We start from the raw sequence: 21,101 nt of genomic DNA on the forward strand, positions 1-21,101 counted from the left end.
TTATAGAAGATATCTAGCTCTAGAAGGAGATATCTAGTTCTAGAAGATCTCTAGTTCTAGAAGGAGATATCTATCTCTAGAAGGAGATATCTATCTCTAGAAGGATATATCTATCTCTAGAAGGAGATATCTAGCTCTAGAAGGAGATATCTATCTCTAGAAGGATATATATAGTTCTAGAAGGAGATGTGTAGTTATCAGGCCCAGTACAGTAAACAAAAAGCTCCTAAAATGGCTTGATTTAGCAGATCCTCATATCTGAGTCTGCCCTCTCTCTTGCGAGGCAGATCTAAGTATTGATAAAATGATCCAAATGTATATTGATACCTTTGCACATTTGCAGTTTAAAGGCAAGAGAGGTGTGTTTTTACAGCGTGAGCGAGCAGCGCAGGTTTGAATAATAAGAATACTGGATGCAGCGCCCACCCCAAATCCCCCTGTCTGCATTTCTGAATAAGCAGAAGTGTAAACAGGCTGGAAGGGATTGCAAGAAAATCAAAACCAACCATGCCATCAATAATATAATATAATATAATAAATAATATAATATAATAATATAATATAATTGTGGTCCTCTGTAGCTCAGCTGGTAGAGCACGGCGCTTGTAACGCCAAGGTAGTGGGTTCGATCCCCGGGACCACCCATACACAAAAAAATGTATGCACGCATGACTGTAAGTCGCTTTGGATAAAAGCGTCTGCTAAATGGCATATTATATATTATATTATAACCATGCCATCAACAATTCACAGGGTTATTCTATATAGAGATATCTCCTTGCAAATCATTGCTGAAAAGAAGCCAAATCAGATGGTTGATGGAAATAGCTGTTGATGTGTGGTGTTGATGTGCTGCTTTCTCTATTTAAATGGTGAACTGTCTTCTTTTTTTCCATAACTAGGATATTATCAACACAAAGCATTTTAGACTGGAAGGAATTGTTGCTTATATCATGTGATCTCCGGTGTGTGGAGCATTGATTCCAAGGTTCTACTGAGGATGAACTGTACAGGCAGATCTGGTAGAGGTCATCATTATAGTATTGACTTATGGTACAGGTATGGTATAGTATAGGTATATGATATAGGTATATAGGTATAGGGCCCTGTGTAGCTCAGTTGGTAGAGCATGGCGTTTGCAACGCCAGGGTTGTGGGTTCGATTCCCACGGGGGGCCAGTATGAAAAATGTATGCACTCACTAACTGTAAGTCGCTCTGGATAAGAGCGTCTGCTACATGACTAAAATGTAAATGTAAAATGTATGGTATAGGAAATAATTATGCCATAGGTTTAGTATAGTATAATGCAGTGCATTCGGAAAGTATTCAGACCGCTTTATCAAAATGATGACAAAAGGTTTTCCTACTAATTATTTGCCTCCTTATGAATGTCATTGTATTTCCAAGCCACTGTAATGCACTTTGGATGAAATCTTCATCAGCGCTCAATGACGATGCATTGAGTAGAATGCTCAGTCAGGTATCAGTCCAAAATGAACGTTCAAAACAATATTGTGACGAAACATGCAACCCATGAATATATAAGCTGCCAGTTAAAACTTTGTGGTGGTTATAAATTACTGGAAGCTTGTATATAGAGTGTGCACCTCTTTATTTTGATAGCCTGCAGTTTACTCGCCATTAGTAAGCACCTCTACTAACAGCTCATGCTTTTCATTGCCTTGCTAACTAACTAACATTCCCCTACTACTGGAGCCTTATCCTGTTTTTATAACTTATAAATATAACGTGCATAGATTTATAGACGTCAGTATTAAAATAGAACTGAACTATAAATCCGGCTAGTTTGAGAGGGACAAAACAAAACCCATATAATTCCAAACTCTTCAAGATCCTTCAAACTGGGAAGCCAACCAAGTCATGGAGAGTCCTCCTGTAAGCCACAGATGATACGCTGTTCTCCAACTCAAGGTGGCTGGTGCTAAATTGTGTTTGTCTGTAGTCTGCATTAGTCATTATTGTGTGTGTAAGCAGCTCCAATCAGATTTGGTCATTAGGATCCTGACACGCCGTCCGTGAGCGGGTTGAGTGAATCAGAAATGAAATTCCTTTGAGGCGGGAAGGAGAAGGATAACTCGCCGGCACAGTTGTCGCCGCTCATTTTCTTGGAGCTCCTAGTTAGTTAGGTTCATTTCATTCTTCCCAAATGAGCAGAGCGGACTGTTGAGTTTCATATAACACACACACACATACACACGCACTCTCTCTCTCACACTCACACACACTCTCTCACACTCTCTCTCACACACACACACACACTCTCTTACACACACACACACACACTCTCTCTCTCTCTCTCTCACGCACGCACACACACACACACGCTGTTGATTTACTTGTTTATTATCGAGTGTGCTTTTGATTGAGGAGCAGTTTGGATTCATGGAATTGTTTGACCTTTGTAGAGGCATCTGCAAAATAGACAAAACGGTTTCGAGGGCACGCAAACAAAAAACAGTTTATACAGTGTTTAAGAGGAATGAGGAAAAACCAAGCTTGCTGGGCGGGGGGTTGTTCATCTCTATAAATGTTTTATGCAATTAAAGATCCACTGAAAGGCCTGCGTGGATTTCTGATTGTCTGATGCTCAGAATTCCTGATCTAAATAGAAGCACTTTGGTAATGTTGCTGTATTCTGGTATTTGATATTCCTACAGTACAACAGGGCTGTGCGTTTGTCTAGTGGACAATCTGTTGGGCTCTTGATTATGTCCATCATCTTTAATGCATAGGACATCTTCTTCAAGTAACCACCAATCACACTTGTTATATCAGTGGCAGGCGTTTGTATAAAGCTAATAACCAATGTTGTGTTGAGAATTATACACTCATATCAACATAATATAATATCTGACAATATAACAACCTTTGTTTACCAGAATGTCTTTAGTTTCCCATTTCTGGGTCTTGTTCAGTAGGTCACACCATAGCGAAATGTTTTCAAACATTCTTAAACAGAAAACAAAAATATCCAGGTGGTCCCTCTTTGTTTCAGCTCATTTTCTAAAGTGTTGTGCCTAATGAACATTACCCTAATGTGTCCTTTGATGTGTTGTGTTATCAGGGGGGGTTGCTGCAGAGCCACTGGGAGGCTCAGAGGGATGCCCTGGACCAGCTGAGTCTGAAGCTGAAGAGCCAGCAGTATTGCACTGCCACCATCAGGAGGACTGGGAGGGATTACCCACAGATGCCCAAGAACAACAGGTAGGTCGCCACCATTGACCCCTTAGGGCCACTGTACCTCACCATTGATCCTCAGGGCCACCATACTTATGGGGACTCACTGGATTATGTTATACAGTTCAACAATCAGATGTCATCAATTTAGGTAGCCTACTGTATGAGCCAGCCCATACTGGGAACATGTTTTTTTTTTTTTTTTACTTGGTATTTTATTTTGAAATGGTGTCTTTTATTTTGAAATAGAGAAATATACTGTACAGAAAATGGAAGCATCTCAATGATGACTGTTTATTCTTGCTACCACTATAACCACTAAAGCTCGGGACAAAATAATGTGGTCTCTTGCAAAGAAGAAGAATAAGGCTTTCTCTTTCTACAAAAGAAGTTGGTCTGTCAATTTAAGCATTCTGTTTATTCACAATGGAATGAGATCTCACACACACTTTTTCATTCGGGCCTTACGTTCTTAACATTGTAATCTGCTGTGTACAGCAGAAGCTCAGCACAGCTCTTTGTCATGTTTCATGCCTTACTTTGAGGGTCTCTCTCCCCCAGTGGTTATCACTAACACACAGAAGCTAGCTACTGTACTACACAAGCTACTGTTCCACACACTGGGAAAATACACACTTCAAAGACTAGGAATGGGAGAGGTATGTTTGTTGTGCTGATGATAAGCAATGGAAAAATGTGAGTGGACATAATGGACACCAAGCACAGAGCTGTTGTTCGTACCTGTACACCAAAACCAATACAAGTTGTACAGGATTTTTGAACAATAATGGTTTTATACATGTCATTGGTAAAAGCCTTTCCTCTAAAGCCTGAAGTGGACCCATGTTCATAAGTGAATGTTAAAGGATTATATGACCACAGATTATTCAACACAGTACCCTTAGTGGTAGGTAGCAGAGGAGGCCGGTGGGCAAAGATAAAGGAGGACAGGCACATTGTGAAGGCTGGAATGGAAATGTATCAAACACATTGTATCTATAAAAGATACCGTTCTATTTATTCCATTCCAGCCATTACAATGAGCTCGTCCTCCGATATCTCCACCCACCAGCCACCACTGGTAGGTAAGCTACATTTCTGTGTCTTCTGATTTTAGAACAGTTATTATATATGTAATTGGAAAAAGCCTTTCCTCTAACCCATGTTAGTAACTGAATTTTAAAGGATTATTCGACCACAGATTATTCAACAGTAACCTGAGTGGTAGATAGGTAGGGAGGTAGGCAGGTTCCATTTCTGTCTTTGTCTCCTGCTCCCCAGTCATTCCTGCAGCAGACCTAGCTGACTCCCCTCCCTTGGCTTTGAAGCCTCATTTTAATCCTTTTAAGCCTCTCATTGTAATGATTTATTTTGTGGAAAACCATAATGAACCTTTGAATTTTAATGATGGCTGCCTGCTCAAGGATTCATTGTTTTGACTCTTTGGCCCTTACCTTTGCATGTCTTCGGGGAGGAGCTGTCGAAATCTATAGCCGGGGCTGCCTCTCCTCTCCTCTTGCTGGCTGACCCGCCGCTGCGTTTTCCTGCCTGTCGACTCACTAGCACACCTCTGAACCTTGAAGCTGATAAATACGGGACTACTGCCATTCACTGAGACTGAGACTGAGAGAGGGACTCAAAAGGCTCCACCTAAGGAGAGGCCAAGGGGAGATTTCTCTAAGATGTGTGTCCGGAATGGCACCCTATTCCCTGTATAGTGCACTGCTTTTGGCCAAAGCCCCTGTCCTATTCCCTATAGTGCGCCAGAGTTCTATATAGTTAATAGGGAGCCATTTCAGAGTCACAGCCTAAGACAGCCTGCCTGTTTAAAGGCACCATACAGGGATAGATGTTAGATGTTAAATTCCCTCATTAGCAACTGACGGAATTAGAAGGGCCTTTCTATAAAAGTGTCACTTTAAATGAGATGTGAGGAGTGTCAGTAAAGCGTCCAAACTTTCCTTCCCATTGCTCGGAGACACAGTGGCTCAAGTGATAGGCGGTGGTGTCGCATTAGGTACAGTATCTAGCACTGCTCTCCTATCAGGCAGCCAGCACTCCTCTGAGATTGATGTTAAATGGATTTGAAAAGAATAGAGGAGGGAAATGCATCCATTTCAGACGCTAGCGTTTCTGTCAGGCTGGGGCTGTAGTGTGCAGCACCCACCCACCCACCCACCGAGGTAGCACCCACCCACCCACCCACCGAGGTAGCACCCACCCACCCACCCATCGAGGTAGCACCCACCCACCCACCCAACCACCCACAGAGGTAGCACCCACCCACCCACCGAGGTAGCACCCACCCACCCACCCATCGAGGTAGCACCCACCCAACCACCCACAGAGGTAGCACCCACCCACCCACCGAGGTAGCACCCACCCACCCACCCATCCACAGAGGTAGCACCCACCCACCCACCGAGGTAGCACCCACCCACCCACCCATCCACAGAGGTAGCACCCACCGACCCAACCACCCACAGAGGTAGCACCCACCCACCCATCCACAGAGGTAGCACCCACCCACCCACCCACCCACAGAGGTAGCACCCACCCACCCATCAACAGAGGTAGAACCCACCCACCCACACATCCACAGAGGTAGCACCCACCCACCCATCCACAGAGGTAGCACCCACCCACCCATCCACAGAGGTAGCACCCACCCACCCACACATCTACAGAGGTAGCACCCACCCACCCATCCACAGAGGTAGAACCCACCCACCCACACATCCACAGAGGTAGCACCCACCCACCCATCCACAGAGGTAGAACCCACCCACCCACACATCCACAGAGGTAGCACCCACCCACCCACAGAGGTAGCACCACCCACCCACCCACAGAGGTAGCACCCACCCACAGTACAGTAAGTGCTTTGTACACAACCAAGGCAACTGACAGAGAAATATTCTGACAGTTCAAAAGGCTATAAAGTAGCTCTGACAAATGGATCCTGCTGTGTGAGCCTTGATTTTATTCCCTGATTTGTTTGTTTGGTTAGATGCCCACAGATATCTTGTTCTACATGCATTTATTTTTGTATTGACGGGAAATATATATATATCGCCAAAGGAATATTGTAACGTATTTATCTGTTTAAAAAGCCGTACGGCAGCATCCGTATAATAAGTTGTGGAATGTAATGCCTTAGGGTGACTTTCTTCGTCTGAGGCTTTACTTGTCACACAGTTTCCTATTTCCTGTCTCCCCTGTTTTGTTATGATACATGTCTTCTGTATAACAAGGACTTAAATGTCCATATTTACCCCGGTGTCATTTTGTTTAATCAATGTCTGCTTGAGTTTTAAGTTCCTCTGCGTCCACATCACAAAGGACACAAACAACACCACCACTCTTGTCAAGAGGTCGCAACAGCGTCTCTACTTCCTAATGCGGCTGAAGAAATTCGGCATGCCACCCCGGGTTCTCTCCAAATACTACTGCTGCACCATCGAGAGCGTCCTGACCGGTTGCATCAAGGCCTGGTACGGGAATTGCTCTGTCCACGACCGCAAGGCCCTCCAGCAGGTGGTGAAGAGTGCCCAGTACGTCACTGGGACCATGCCGCCACCCATCCAGGACATCTACTCGAAATGGTGCCTGAGGAAGGCTCGCAGCATCATCAAGGACCCCACACACCCCAGCCACGAGCTGTTCTCTCCCTTACCGTCGGGCAGACGTTATTGGAGCATGAGGTCTGATACCAACAGGCTCAGAGACAAATTCTATCTACGAGCCAAGACTGCTGAACACTTGAACTGGACTGACCACCTGCTCTGATTCTCCGCACCTTAGAACAAATCACAACTGCTGCTATCAGACTCTTATTATACTGCTCAATTTATACACTTGCCCCCCAATCCCCCCTTCCCAGATACACGTGTAAATAGTGGACTATAAATTGTGCCTTCCTGTATTATACTGATGCTAAAATGTTTATTCTATTCTACTGAGACATTTACTTTATGTTCATATTCTTCTCTTTTCTTATTTCTTATTGTTGTTTCATTGTCGAGAAGGAACCTGCAAGTAAGTATTTGGTTGGACGATGTATACGGTAAACTCGAAAATGCTCATACATAGAGCTCCGCCATGCTCGTTGAAATGACATACAGTTTGTAGTACTAAGCCCAAACTCAATACCGCTCCTGTTTTAACTTTGTTGCTGCTATAAATTAAAGTAGAGAGTGTGTGTTTTATGGTTATTTATGTAATCTCATTCATAGTAGTTTCCATTCGACTGTTTTGTGAATGTGAGGCGAGGAAAGGGAATGGAACGACATCGGCAGCCTGACACAACTCTGTCCAGAGCAGCCCGGATGAATTCCAAAACAATTTGAACCACTAATGTTTAATAACATGTAGCCACCCGCCAAGCTTAAAAACCTAACCAAAGCCCTGACGATAATGTGTATGTGTGAGCAATTACCCATGTTAATTTCATAAATATTTTATGTTATTTCATGTCAGGGTGCTGGGGAGGGGGAACTAGAGATTGGGGTGCGACAGAGGGCGGGAGGGAGTGATGGAAGGGGAGGGAGGCATGTGTGGAGGGTTGGAAGAAGGGAGGAAGCAGAGTTGAAGTCATGTTTAATTAAGATGTTTCTGTGCTGTAGAGGTGTCACTCACTAGCTTGGTCAGAGATCCAGTATGCGTCTAACCCTGTTCACTCCTCCTGAACCCGGAGCTCTACTACTGGGCCAGCAGTAATTAACACCGCTTGTCAAATATCCTGCTGCCTTTCTATCCATATTTTTAACCTGGCGGTGACGCTGGGGAGGAGGTGGACATTAGGTGATGGTGAGGCTGGGGAGGAGGTGGAAATTAAGTGATGGTGAAGCTGGGGAGGAGGTGGACATTAGGTGATGGTGAAGCTGGGGAGGAGGTGGACATTAGGTGATGGTGAAGCTGGGGAGGAGGTGGACATTAGGTGATGGTGAAGCTGGGGAGGAGGTGGACATTAGGTGTTGGTGAAGCTGGGGAGGAGGTGGACATTAGGTGATGGTGAAGCTGGGGAGGAGGTGGACATTAGGTGATGGTGAATCTGGGGAGGAGGTGGACATTAGGTGATGGTGAAGCTGGGTAGGAGGTGGACATTAGGTGACGGTGAAGCTGGGGAGGAGGTGGACATTAGGTGATGGTGAAGCTGGGTAGGAGGTGGACATTAGGTGATGGTGAAGCTGGGGAGGAGGTGGACATTAGGTGATGGTGAATCTGGGGAGGAGGTGGACATTAGGTGATGGGCGTTTGGTGGGGGTAGTGAGGATGTGTCAGTCGGTATGTTCTGCAGGATATTTCACAGGCACTTCGTCTCTAACCCCAGCTCCTTCTCCTTGTCCTCTTCCCCCTCCTCCCTCCTCTCCTCCCTCCTCTCCTCAATCCTCTCCTCCTCCCTCCTCTCCCCTCTCATCCCTGTCCTCCCTCCTTTGCTCCTCCCTCCTCTCCTCCCCTCCCTCCTCTCTTCCCTCCTCCCTCTCCTCTCTCCTCCTCCTCTCTTATCCCCTCCTACCTCTCCTCCATCCTTCCTCTCCTTCCTCCTTCCTGGACTCCAGTCTGCAGGAGTTTGAGTCTGACTTCCAGGAGCTCTGGGATTGGCTTATGGACATGGACTCTGTGGTGATGGACAGCCACGAGCTGATGATGTCAGAGGAGCAGCAGCAGCATCTCTACAAGGTGAGTGGCTGTTACTGACTGACTTTTACTGGCTGGCTGACTGACTACCTGACTGACTGACTGACTGGCTGACTAACTGTTACTGACTGATTGTTACTGGCTGGCTGACTGACTGTTACTGATGGACTGTTATTGACTGACTGTTACTGGCTGGCTGACTGACTGACTAACTGGCCAGCTGGCTGTTACTGGATGGTTGGCTGGGGGGTACTGGCTGGCTGTAACTGGATGTTACTGGATGTCTGTTACTGGATGGCTGTTACTGAGTGGATGGTGGTGCTCTACGATGATGTCTGGATGGTGGTCACTGGCGTTCACAGTTTTCTGGACCCATTTTTACATTTACATTTTAGTAATTTAGCAGACGCTCTTATCCAGAGCGACTTACAGTTAGTGAGTGCATACATTTTTCATACTGGCCCCCCATGGGAATCGAACCCACAACCCTGGCATGGCAAGCGCCATGCTCTACCAACTGAGCTCCCCCCTGCAATGGAATGCGTCAGCCAGACAGCCACTCACATTTTTACATTTACATTTTAGTTATTTAGCAGACGCTCTTATCCAGAGCGACTTACAGGAGCAATTAGGGTTAAGTGCCTTGCTCAAGGGCACATCGACAGATTTTTCACCTAGTCGGCTCGGGGATTAGAACCAGCGACCTTTCGGTTACTGGCACTACGCTCTTAACCACTAAGCTACCTGCCGCCCCATGGTGCTGAAATTGCGACACGTCTATGCGTCTGCCTATCGAATCGATGATAGGCTTTCTTCTGTGGTGCCAGGGCTTAGCTTTGCTTTAGCTAATGGATAACTGTTTATTGGTAGGCCTATTTGGTCGTCATGTTCTCATGTTTAGCATAACTTTTCACAAAGCTATACATGGTGTCACAATTTTTATTTTTATTTTTACCTTTATTTAACTAGGCAAGTCAGTTAAGAACAGATTCTTATTTACAATGACGGCCTACATCGGCCAAACCCGGATGACACTGTGCGCCGTCCTATGGGACTCCCAATCACGGCCGGTTGTGATACAGCCTGGAATCGAACCAGGGGTCTGTTGTGACGCCTCAAGCACTGAGATGCAGTGCCTTAGACCACTGCGTCACTCGGGAGCCCAATGTTGCCATGTAGACTGCTGGCTGGCGTCAAATCATATAATTACTTGTTCAGTAATTCAAGTTGGAAGTTCAAACAATGCAGATTGTAAAATTAATGTTAGATGCAACAGCATAATAATCAGCTACCAGCTAATTTTTTTTCTCGAATATAGAACTGTCTTGTATAGGCTACTAGAACCTGCATGACATGAGTCATGGATAGAAAGTTGTTGTGCGTAAAACCAGTCTATTAATGCCAAATAATACAGTCAGTCCACCCTCAATATACTAGCTTAATAGGGATTGTTTCATTATGCAGTGTAGCCTACTATCTATAGCTATATACAGTATTAAGCTGCTATTTAGTTGCTATTTATAAACGTATTATAAAAATGACACATCAAATAGCCTAACAATTCTCCTGAAGTATTCCTTGCTGCGTCTCTCTCTGTGTTTCTCTTTCTCTTTCTTTCTCTTAGAAAAAAGTTTATCTGTGTCTGTCTCTCTCTTTTTCTATGTAGTTGGCTGTAGCAGCAACAGTATGTGACACCTTGCATTTTTGTGTGCAAATGATTTCATCATGGCCTGTAGGTTGCAGACCCGACTGTATATTTTGTAAAAAAAAACATTTACCACCCTTTTTCTCCCCAATTTCGTGATATCCAATTGCGATCCAATTACGATCTTGTCAAATCGCTGCAACTCCCCAACGGGCTCGGTAGAGGCGAAGGTCGAGTCATGCGTCCTCCGAAACATGACCTGCCAAGCAGCGCTTCTTAACACCCGCCCACTTAACCCGGAAGCCAGCTGCACCAATGTGACGGAGGAAACACGTTCAACTGTTGACCGAAGTCAGCCTGCAGGCTCCCGGCCCGCCACAAGGAGTCGCCAGAGCACAATGAGCAAAGTAAAGCCCCCCCCAGGCCAAACCCTCCCCTAACCACGCTGGGCCAATTGTGCTCCTCTGTCCTCCACTCGTTACCTGTATTAATGGCACCTGTTTGAACTTGTTATCAGTATAAAAGATACCTGTCCGCAACCTCAAACAGTCACACTCCAAACTCCAGTATGGCCAAGACCAAAGAGCTGTCAAAGGACACCAGAAACAAAATTGTAGACCTGCACCAGGCTGGGAAGACTGAATCTGCAATAGGTAAGCAGCTTGGTTTAAAGAAATCAACTGTGGGAGCAATTATTAGGAAATGGAAGACATACAAGACCACTGATAATCTCCCTCGATCTGGGGCTCCACGCAAGATCTCACCCCGTGGGGTCAAAATGATCACAAGAACGGTGAGCAAAAATCCCAGAACCACACGGGGGGACCTAGTGAATGACCTGCAGAGAGCTGGGACCAAAGTAACAAAGCCTACCATCAGTAACACACTACGCCGCCAGGGACTCAAATCCTGCAGTGCCAGACGTGTCCCCCTGCTTAAACCAGTACATGTCCAGGCCCGTCTGAAGTTTGCTAGAGTGCATTTGGATGATCCAGAAGAGGATTGGGAGAATGTCATATGGTCAGATGAAACCAAAATATAACTTTTTGGTAAAAACTCAACTCGTCGTGTTTGGAGGACAAAGAATGCTGAGTTGCATCCAAAGAACACCATACCTACTGTGAAGCATGGGGGTGGAAACATCATGCTTTGGGGCTGTTTTTCTGCAAAGGGACCGGGACGACTGATCCGTGTAAAGGAAAGAATGAATAGGGCCATGTATTGTGAGATTTTGAGTGAAAACCTCCTTCCATCAGCAAGGGCATTGAAGATGAAACGTGGCTGGGTCTTTCAGCATGACAATGATCCCAAACACACCGCCCAGGCAACGAAGGAGTGGCTTCGTAAGAAGCATTTCAAGGTCCTGGAGTGGCCTAGCCAGTCTCCAGATCTCAACCCCATAGAAAATCTTTGGAGGGAGTTGAAAGTCCGTGTTGCCCAGCGACAGCCCCAAAACATCACTGCTCTAGAGGAGATCTGCATGGAGGAATGGGCCAAAATACCAGCAACAGTGTGTGAAAACCTTGTGAAGACTTACAGAAAATGTTTGACCTGTGTCATTGCCAACAAAGGGTATATAACAAAGTATTGAGAAACTTTTGTTATTGACCAAATACTTATTTTCCACCATAATTTGCAAATAAATTCATAAAAAATCATACAATGTGATTTTCTGGAATTTTTGTTCTAATTTTGTCTGTCATAGTTGACGTGTACCTATGATGAAAATGACAGGCCTCTCTCATCTTTTTAAGTGGGAGAACTTGCACAATTGGTGGCTGACTAAATACTTTTTTCCCCCACTGTATATATTTTTATAGACATCGATGACAGGCGCATGGGCCCCCAGAGCTCACGGGCACCCTGCCTTGAGGGAACTTTGGGCCGGGTCCTGGGAGAGGGGGTGTGTGTGAGTGGGGTGGGGGGTGGGGAGGGGTTCTTTAGTAATCCTTTCCATGCACCTCTCTTCCGCTCCACCCATCCCCTGACCCCCAGACCATCGCTAGCATCCTGATTGCCAGAGAGCTCCCCTTATCACATTCCATTAGGTGTCATTTCATAAAAGTCAAAAGATCTCTGGCAACGGAAACGAAAGAGATAGGTATTAACACTAGAAGAACCAAGTGAGTCATGTTGACTCAAGATCAATTTAAAATTAAAATATCTCTGCCATTTTTAAATTCATGCACCTCTCTGTCCTTGACTTTTCCTAAATAAGTCTATTTAACACACATATGGTGTAAAAATGTCGATATCACAAACAGAATGTGTTATAAGCCATCATCCTACAGAGTCACATGCAGTTAAGACATTTTGATTTCTATATAGTATCAAAAAAGCAGATTCTGAGGTTTCCAAAACCCTTACCATTGCCAAATAACTCTCAAAATGTAAGAGATGAGCTCTATTTCAAAATATAACATTTTCCAAGAATAACCACTGTTCCATTCGTGCCACACATGGGCACACATCAACAGATAGCCTATAGTAACATAAACTAATGAAAAGGCTATTGTGTTCTTTTAAATAATAATTGTTTTAGTATTCTGATTTTACCCAAGACATTCATAAACACAACCAAAGTATAATTTTTACATAAAGCATATAGGAAATGTATTTATTAGACTTTTCAAAATGACTCAAAGGGGGGGTCCCTCGAGGCCTTTCTAGTGTTAATGACAAGACTGCAGCCAAAACGAATGGATGGGAAACGCACAGGGCACCATGTGTTCTGATATGAGGTCTCAGACACACTTGTCTTCTGTCCTTCAGGTGCTCCTTCCCTCAGAGGCATGGAAGGAAGGACACTGAGGGAAAGAGAGAAATAGAGAGAGGGAGAGAGAAAGAAAGAGAGAGCGGGAAATAGAGAAAGAGAAGCAGAGCGATAGGAGAGAGCAGTAGAGCACAGCAAGATATAGATAAAGATTCCTCTTCTTTTTTATACAGCCTTTATAGGCGCCTTTTTTTATTTATTAGTGATAGATAAAACTGGCCATATTGTGTTAAGTCAATATGTTTGTTCATGATTAAAACAAACTCATTTGGGCCTTGATATTGATTTTTCTCCCTCCAGCGCTAATAAATATGTACTACACTGCCCATTTGTTCTACATTTTTCCATACTCTGTTTTTATCTGCACTCTGTTTTTATCTGGCTAACTCTGGATTGATTGAAAAAGGTACGTGTGTGTGTGTTGGTCCTGTGTTGCTGGCTGGCTGGCTGACTGGCTGGCTGGCTGGCTGGCTGGCAGGCAGGCAGGCTGTTTGCCAAGGCTAGGTGATTTTATCATGGTTGAGGGAGAGAGGGTTGACTGCTAGGAGGTACAGGTTGTAAATCAAGCTAATTTAGGCTATTTTTATTGTACTGATTCTGACATTCGTCATCCTTGAATTGCTTTGAGCATATGGCATATTTCAAAAGAGCAGATTGTGAATCATAAAGAAATACAATTAATAACCACCTTCAGAACTAGAAACAACATAATGACAAGAAAGGGCTCCCCAACGGCCTTCTCCTCCTCTCTCTGCACACATTTTCATTTCCAAACTGCAGAAGGTCACAGTCAATGTCAAAACTAATCTTCTCTCTCATCTTGCATATTGACCTCCCCATTAGTCATATCTCAAATGATAAAGTAGGAAATATCACACCATTTCTTTTTTTCTTTTATACTGTCATTATATGAAAGAGCCTTTATACTTTCAGAAAACGATGCCTAGCCCAGCATTATATATATTATACCTTCCTCTATGAAATTCAACAGAAATATCTCAGATATTGTGACAATAGTTCCTCCCACTACATTTCCTAAACCCGTCAATGTCATCTTTATTTTTCAATTTAGAGAATTTGAGCTGTGTCATTAGTATCTATCCCTTAGTGGCAGACTAGCCAAATACATTTAAACTAAGTTTTTCACAATTCCTGACATTTAATCCTAGTAAAAATTCCCTGCCTTAGGTCAGTTAGGATCACCACTTTATTTTAAGAATGTGAAATGTCAGAATAATAGTAGAGAGAATGATTTATTTCAGCTTTTATTTATTTAATCACATCCCCAGTGGGTCAGAAGTTTACATACACTCAATTAGTATTTGGTAGCATTGCCTTTAAATTGTTTATCTTGGGTCAAACATTTCGGGTAGCCTTCCACAAGCTTCCCACAATAAGTTGGGTGAATTTTGGCTCATTCTTCCTTACAGAGCTGGTGTAACTGAGTCAGGTTTGTAGGCCTCCTTGCTCGCACACGCTTTTTCAGTTCTGCCCACTAAATTTCTATAGGATTGAGGTCAGGGCTTTGTGATGGCCACTCAAATACCTTGACTTTGTTGTCCTTAAGCCATTTTGCCACAACTTTGGAAGTATGCTTGGGGTCATTGTCCATTTGGAAGATCCATTAGCGACCAAGCTTTAACTTCCTGACTGATGTCTTGAGATGTTGCTTCAATATATCCACATAATTTTCCTTCCTCATGATGCCATCTATTTTGTGAAGTGCACCAGTCCCTCCTGCAGCAAAGCACCCCCACAGCATGATGCTGCCACCCCCGTGCTTCACGGTTGGGATGGTGTTCTTCGGCTTGCAAGCATTCCCCTTTTTCCTCCAAACATAACGATGGTCATTATGGCCAAACAGTTTTATTTTTATTTAATCAGACCAGAGGACATTTCTCCAAAAAGTACGATCTTTGTCCCCATGTGCAGTTGCAAACCGTAGTCTGTCTTTTTTATGGCGTTTTTGGAGCAGTGGCTTCTTCCTTGCTGAGCGGCCTTTCAGGTTATGTCGATATATAACTTGTTTTACTGTGGATATAGATACTTTTGTACCTGTTTCCTCCAGCATCTTCACAAGGTCCTTTGCTGTTGTTCTGGGATTGATTTGCACTTTTCGCACCAAAGTACGTTCATCTCTAGGAGACAGAACGCGTCTCCTTCCTGAGCGGTATGACGGCTGCGTGGTCCCATGGTGTTTATACTTGCATACTATTGTTTGTACAGATGAACGTGGTACCTTCAGGCGTTTGGAAATTGCTCCCAAGGATGAACCAGACTTGTGGAGGTCTACACATTTTCTTCTGAGGTCTTGGCTGATTTATTTAGATTTTCCCATGATGTCAAGCAAAGATCCACTGAGTTTGAAGGTAGGCCTTGAAATACATCCACAGGTACACCTCCAATTGACTCAAATGATGTCAATTAGCCTACCAGAAGCTTCTAAAGCCATGACATCATTTTCTGGAATTTTCCAAGCTGTTAACAGCACAGTCAACTTAGTGTGTATAAACTTCTGACCCACTGGAATTGTGATACAGTGAATTATAAGTGAAATAATCTGTCTGTAAACAATTGTTGGAAAAATTACTTGTGTCATGCACAAAGTAGATGTCTTAACCGACTTGCCAAAACTATAGTTTGTTAACAAGAAATTTGTGGAGTGGTTGAAAAACGAGTTTTAATGACTCCAACCTACAGTGAGGGAAAAATGTATTTGATCCCCTGCTGATTTTGTACCTTTTGCCCACTGACAAAGAAATGATCAGTCTATAATTTTAATGGTAGGTTTATTTGAACAGTGAGAGACAGAATAACAACAACAAAAATCCAGAAAAACGCATGTCAAAAATGTTATAAATTGATTTGCATTTTAATGAGGGAAATAAGTATTTGACCCCTCTGCAAAACATGACTTAGTACTTGGTGGCAAATCCCTTGTTGGCAATCACAGAGGTCAGACGTTTCTTGTAGTTGGCCACCAGGTTTGCACACATCTCAGGAGGGATTTTGTCCCACTCCTCTTTGCAAATCTTCTCCAAGTCATTAAGGTTTCGAGGCTGACGTTTGGCAACTCGAACCTTCAGCTCCCTCCACAGATTTTCTATGGGATTAAGGTCTGGAGACTGGCTAGGCCACTCCAGGACCTTAATGTGCTTCTTCTTGAGCCACTCCTTTGTTGCCTTGGCCGTGTGTTTTGGGTCATTATCATGCTGGAATACCCATCCACGACCCATTTTCAATGCCCTGGCTGAGGGAAGGAGGTTCTCACCCAAGATTTGACGGTACATGGCCCCGTCCATCATCCCTTTGATGCGGTGAAGTTGTCCTGTCCCCTTAGCAGAAAAACACCCTAAAGCATAATGTTTCCACCTCCATGTTTGACGGTGGGGATGGTGTTCTTGGGGTCATAGGCAGCATTCCTCCTCCTCCAAACACGGCGAGTTGAGTTGATGCCAAAGAGCTTGATTTTGGTCTCATCTGACCACAACACTTTCACCCAGTTCTCCTCTGAATCATTCAGATGTTCATTGGCAAACTTCAGACGGGCCTGTATATGTGCTTTCTTGAGCAGAGGGACCTTGCGGGCGCTGCAGGATTTCAGTCCTTCACGGCGTAGTGTGTTACCAATTGTTTTCTTGGTGACCATGGTCCCAAGAACTGCCTTGAGATCATTGACAAGATCCTCCCGTGTAGTTCTGGGCTGATTCCTCACCGTTCTCATGATCATTGCAACTCCACAAGGTGAGAACTTGCATGGAGCCCCAGGCCGAGGGAGATTGACAGTTATTTTGTGTTTCTTCCATTTGCGAATAATCGCACCAACTGTTGTCACCTTCTCACCAAGCTGCTTGGCGATGGTCTTGTAGCCCATTCCAGCCTTGTGTAGGTCTACAGTCTTGTCCCTGACATCCTTGGAGAGCTCTTTGGTCTTGGCCTCCCTTTAAGAGTGTGCTCCTAATCTCAGCTCGTTACCTGTATAAAAGACACCTGGGAGCCAGAAATCTTTCTGATTGAGAGGGGGTCAAATACGTATTTCCCTCATTTAAAATGCAAATCAATTTATAACATTTTTGACATGCGTTTTTCTGGATTTTTGTTGTTGTTATTCTGTCTCTCACTGTTCAAATAAACCTACCATTAAAATTATAGACTGATCATTTCTTTGTCAGTGGGCAAACGTACAAAATCAGCAGGGGATCAAATACTTTTTTCCCTCACTGTATATCTTATGTGATTTTGACTGCTGCTTGTCTTATTGTCCTCAGCAGAATTGGTACCTTTGGAATGAAACACTGCTACTGCCTATTAGACAGGAGAATATCCCTGGCCTTTGTGCAGTGTATTTTAAAACATTTGATCTCTACTTTTTGGCTAGACCCATAAGAAGAATGTTGTTCACAGGGGCATTGATTGCTGGCATGTACACTGTAGACCGAGCGATGATCTGGACTGATGATCAAGCTACATGTTGTGGAGTGTAACTTTATTTTCTGGCCTAAAATCTTTTGTCTGGACATTATTGACGTTATCCGTCAATGACAATCACCTCCAAATTATTGATTAGCTGAAAGAGCAATCTAATTCGTCCATAGGAGATCAACTGAAATATTCATCTGTTCATGAATATTTATGGGGGATATGCATTCATTAATATTTAATAACTTTGAATCAGGGAGTTTTTTTACGTGCTAATTTCTCTTTAAAATATTGATATTGTATATACTTGACAATGTATCCCCTCTCTCATAGTCCAGTGTCTTTGTGCAGTGTTGGTAGGACACAGGACACTTAGCAGAGTAATGCTAAACTGGATAGGTACATCAAAAAAACATATTAAATTCTTCACCTATTTTACTTCTTAGTTGCATATGTATTAGTTCTATAAAATGTAATTTTTATATTTATTCAATGTGACTTCTCATTCAAACATTGAATGGAGACAATACTGCAGCGTGTGGTAGGGAGATTCTCCATTGTGTGTGTGTGTGTTTTTTACAATTCAGGTCACTCCCACATTAGAGACTTTGCTTCTGTCTTTACCTCACATGTGACAGAGGCACAGTTGGTGGCTCTGCTCTGCTCAGCTCTGTATGAATATGACAGCCATTATCTGTAATCCTCCCTATGGAACACAGAGAACACGGTATCTATCTGAGGTAGAATGACAATCAGAATGGAAAGCAATTAAATGAAATGGAATGTTGATAACTAGATTCCTGTTTGTTTTGTTGGAGGACTGCTCAGATCAGTGAGAGAGAGTGTGTGTGTGTGTGTGTGTGTGGTTGTGTGTGTGTGTTGATCTGCATTATGGCTGGCAACAAGTGTGTGTGATTAGGGTTGGTGGAGCTACACTCCAGAGACGAGGTGTGTGTGTGTGTTCGTGTTCGTGTGTGTGTGTGACGCAGTGCTGTGTTGTATGTATCTGGCAGGAGCAGGTGGTGTTTAATGTGGAGATTCAGCTCCATGGGGCTCTCTCTCTCCAGTCACTCAGTGTCAGACATTAACACTACACACTGAGCTGAGGTTTAGCACACACACACACACACGCTGTGGTGATACTGCTGGAGGGCTGCACACACAGTCTGTGGACCACACACACATGCACTGTTGAACACACACGTGCACACACACACACGGCTGGATGCATTAGTCATTTTCAATAATTCATAGTGAAGGCATAATAAAAGAGGAGAGTTCATTTGTTGACATTGTATTCCATGAGAAGTAATGCAGTAGCTGTCTGTAGTTTAATTCAAGTAATGTTTGACTCTCCTCCCGAACCACTTCACCATGGGAAAGCAGGGTTAGATTCCATCTAAGCTGGTGCTTGAATTAACCAGAAATGATAACAAGCTCTTATCTTTGCTTGCTTACATTTTTACCTTTTTGATAAATAAAACTATTTTATTTTCAGTGACAGCGCCTCTTTTTAAAATGTGTCCTGAATCAAAGGTCTGCTGACTGAGTACCATGCCTGGCTGTCTGTATCTTCTAATGAAGTTGTGAAGTGTGCTTGTCCTCGCCACCTCTCAGTAGGAATAGGTTGACCGCAATTAAAAGCCACAGTGTGTTTCTAGATAGCTGGGATTCAGCCCGTCTCCAGGGAAACCAGAGTGTCAATTGTAAACAAAGGTTTTTTTGAGGCGGCGACTCTACAATTGATAAAAGTCTTCCAAGAGGGACAGCTAGCAACAATTTATGCATCTTGGCAAGCGAAGAAGTGACTGTTCTTTGAAATAACATGTGGACACCTATAAACCAGAGGGAGGGAGGCGGTTGAGGGGAGTGAGTGTGTGTGCAGGTGCGTAGGTAGTAGGTTTCATTCTAGATTAAAGGGAAACATTTAATCCATCCATTGATGCAGTAGCTATAGAGAAACCTCATAAAGACATGGCGGGGTTAGTGCTGTCTCTGCCTTCAGTCAGCTAACAGTCCTCCATTGAGTTGAGTGTCCCACTCCTGGGCTCCTTACCAAGTGGCACAGAATGTCTACCCCTCACCAGGCCAATCTTTTCTCACCCCTGTCTCTCTGTCTACTCTGTCACACCTCCTGACTGTTTGTTCACCTCCAACCTAACCCACCACCTTCACTTCACAGCACAGCCAAGCCAATACCCCTCTACTCACCCTGCACAGCCAATACCCCCTCTACTTGCCCTGCACAGCCAATACCCCCTCTACTTGCTCTGCACAGCCAATACCCCCTCTACTTGCCCCTGTATCACCCCCCTTTCTATGAGCAGATGCCAGTGTTGCTATACAAAGACCCCTGTGTTGGTTGTGGAGGCTAATGTTTGTGTGTGTGTGTGTGTGTGTGTGTGTGCACATGTGCGTGCCTGTGCATTTTGTGTGTGAGTGCTGGTACAGTGTCTATGTGTGTGCCAGATGGCTGCTTGCGATGCAAATGGACTCAGAAAATGGGAGTCATACCACAGGGGAGAGATGCAATACGCAGCAAGCCTTGTAGTTCTAGGATGGAGAATCAGAGATCAAACTATATGACCAGCTGACCAGAGGACAGGTCTTCCTCGCATTGCCTCAAGTCATTCTGACAGGCGGTAACACACTGCCCAGCATCAGAGGGGAGGAACAAACCTCTTTGTTTCATCAACAAATCCGTCACATTTTAGAATACAACTTTTTTGAAATATCACAACCTCTTACTTTTAATACAAGGAAACACGTGTTTTGTATGTCTCAAGTTTTCCTATGCCATCTCATGTCATTATACATGAAAAAAACTGAACACTAATAACTACCCTGATTGATTGTTAGATGGAGAAGATTTGGAAGAGCCTAGAAGAGCATGAGAGGGAACGAGGGGGGGGGAGAGAGAGCGAATGGACAATAGGAAACTCAGTAATAGTGAGAGTAGAAGATGGAAGGGTGTGGATGTTAGTCTCTTTTAACACCTTGACCTTTACATTACAAATTGACTCTTCCATTTTTGTCACCACATAGATTAACCATCTGGAGTAACCATATAGATTTACCTCCAGCTATTGTCAGAGAGGTAGGCAGGTAGCCTAGCGTTTAAGAGCGTTGGGCCAGTAACCGAAATGTCGTTGGTTCGAATCCCTGAGCTGACTTGAGTAAGGCACTTAACCCTAATTGCTCTGGATAAGAGCGTCTGCTAAATGACTGAAATGTAAAAGGTATGTTTTAATCATGTGGTTGTTCCTGGCTATCTGTAGTGAGGAGCTAGCCTGACATTTTACAGTTCAGTAATTTAGCAGACGCTCTTACCAAGAGTGACTTACAGGAGCAATTAGGGTTAAGTGCCTTACTCAAGGGCACATCGGCAGATTTTTCACCTAGTCAGCTTGGGGATTCGAACCAGT

General features: G+C 43.9%; 1 protein-coding gene across 1 annotated transcript in view; it reads left to right on the forward strand.

Annotated features, from left to right (window-relative positions):
• The window catches only part of LOC311102973 (A-kinase anchor protein 6-like), a gene marked incomplete at both ends in the record, with an annotated part of 205,347 nt that overhangs the window by 122,370 nt on the left and 61,876 nt on the right, over positions 1-21,101 (forward strand). Inside the window, 2 exons of the mRNA XM_084144478.1 lie at positions 3,087-3,226; positions 8,761-8,881. Of these exons, the coding sequence (XP_084000604.1) occupies positions 3,087-3,226; positions 8,761-8,881 (261 nt within the window). The remainder of the gene's footprint in view (positions 1-3,086; positions 3,227-8,760; positions 8,882-21,101) is intronic.

This window comes from Coregonus lavaretus, assembly GCF_964263955.1.
Source record: "Coregonus lavaretus genome assembly, chromosome: 27".
Lineage (NCBI taxonomy): Eukaryota > Metazoa > Chordata > Actinopteri > Salmoniformes > Salmonidae > Coregonus > Coregonus lavaretus.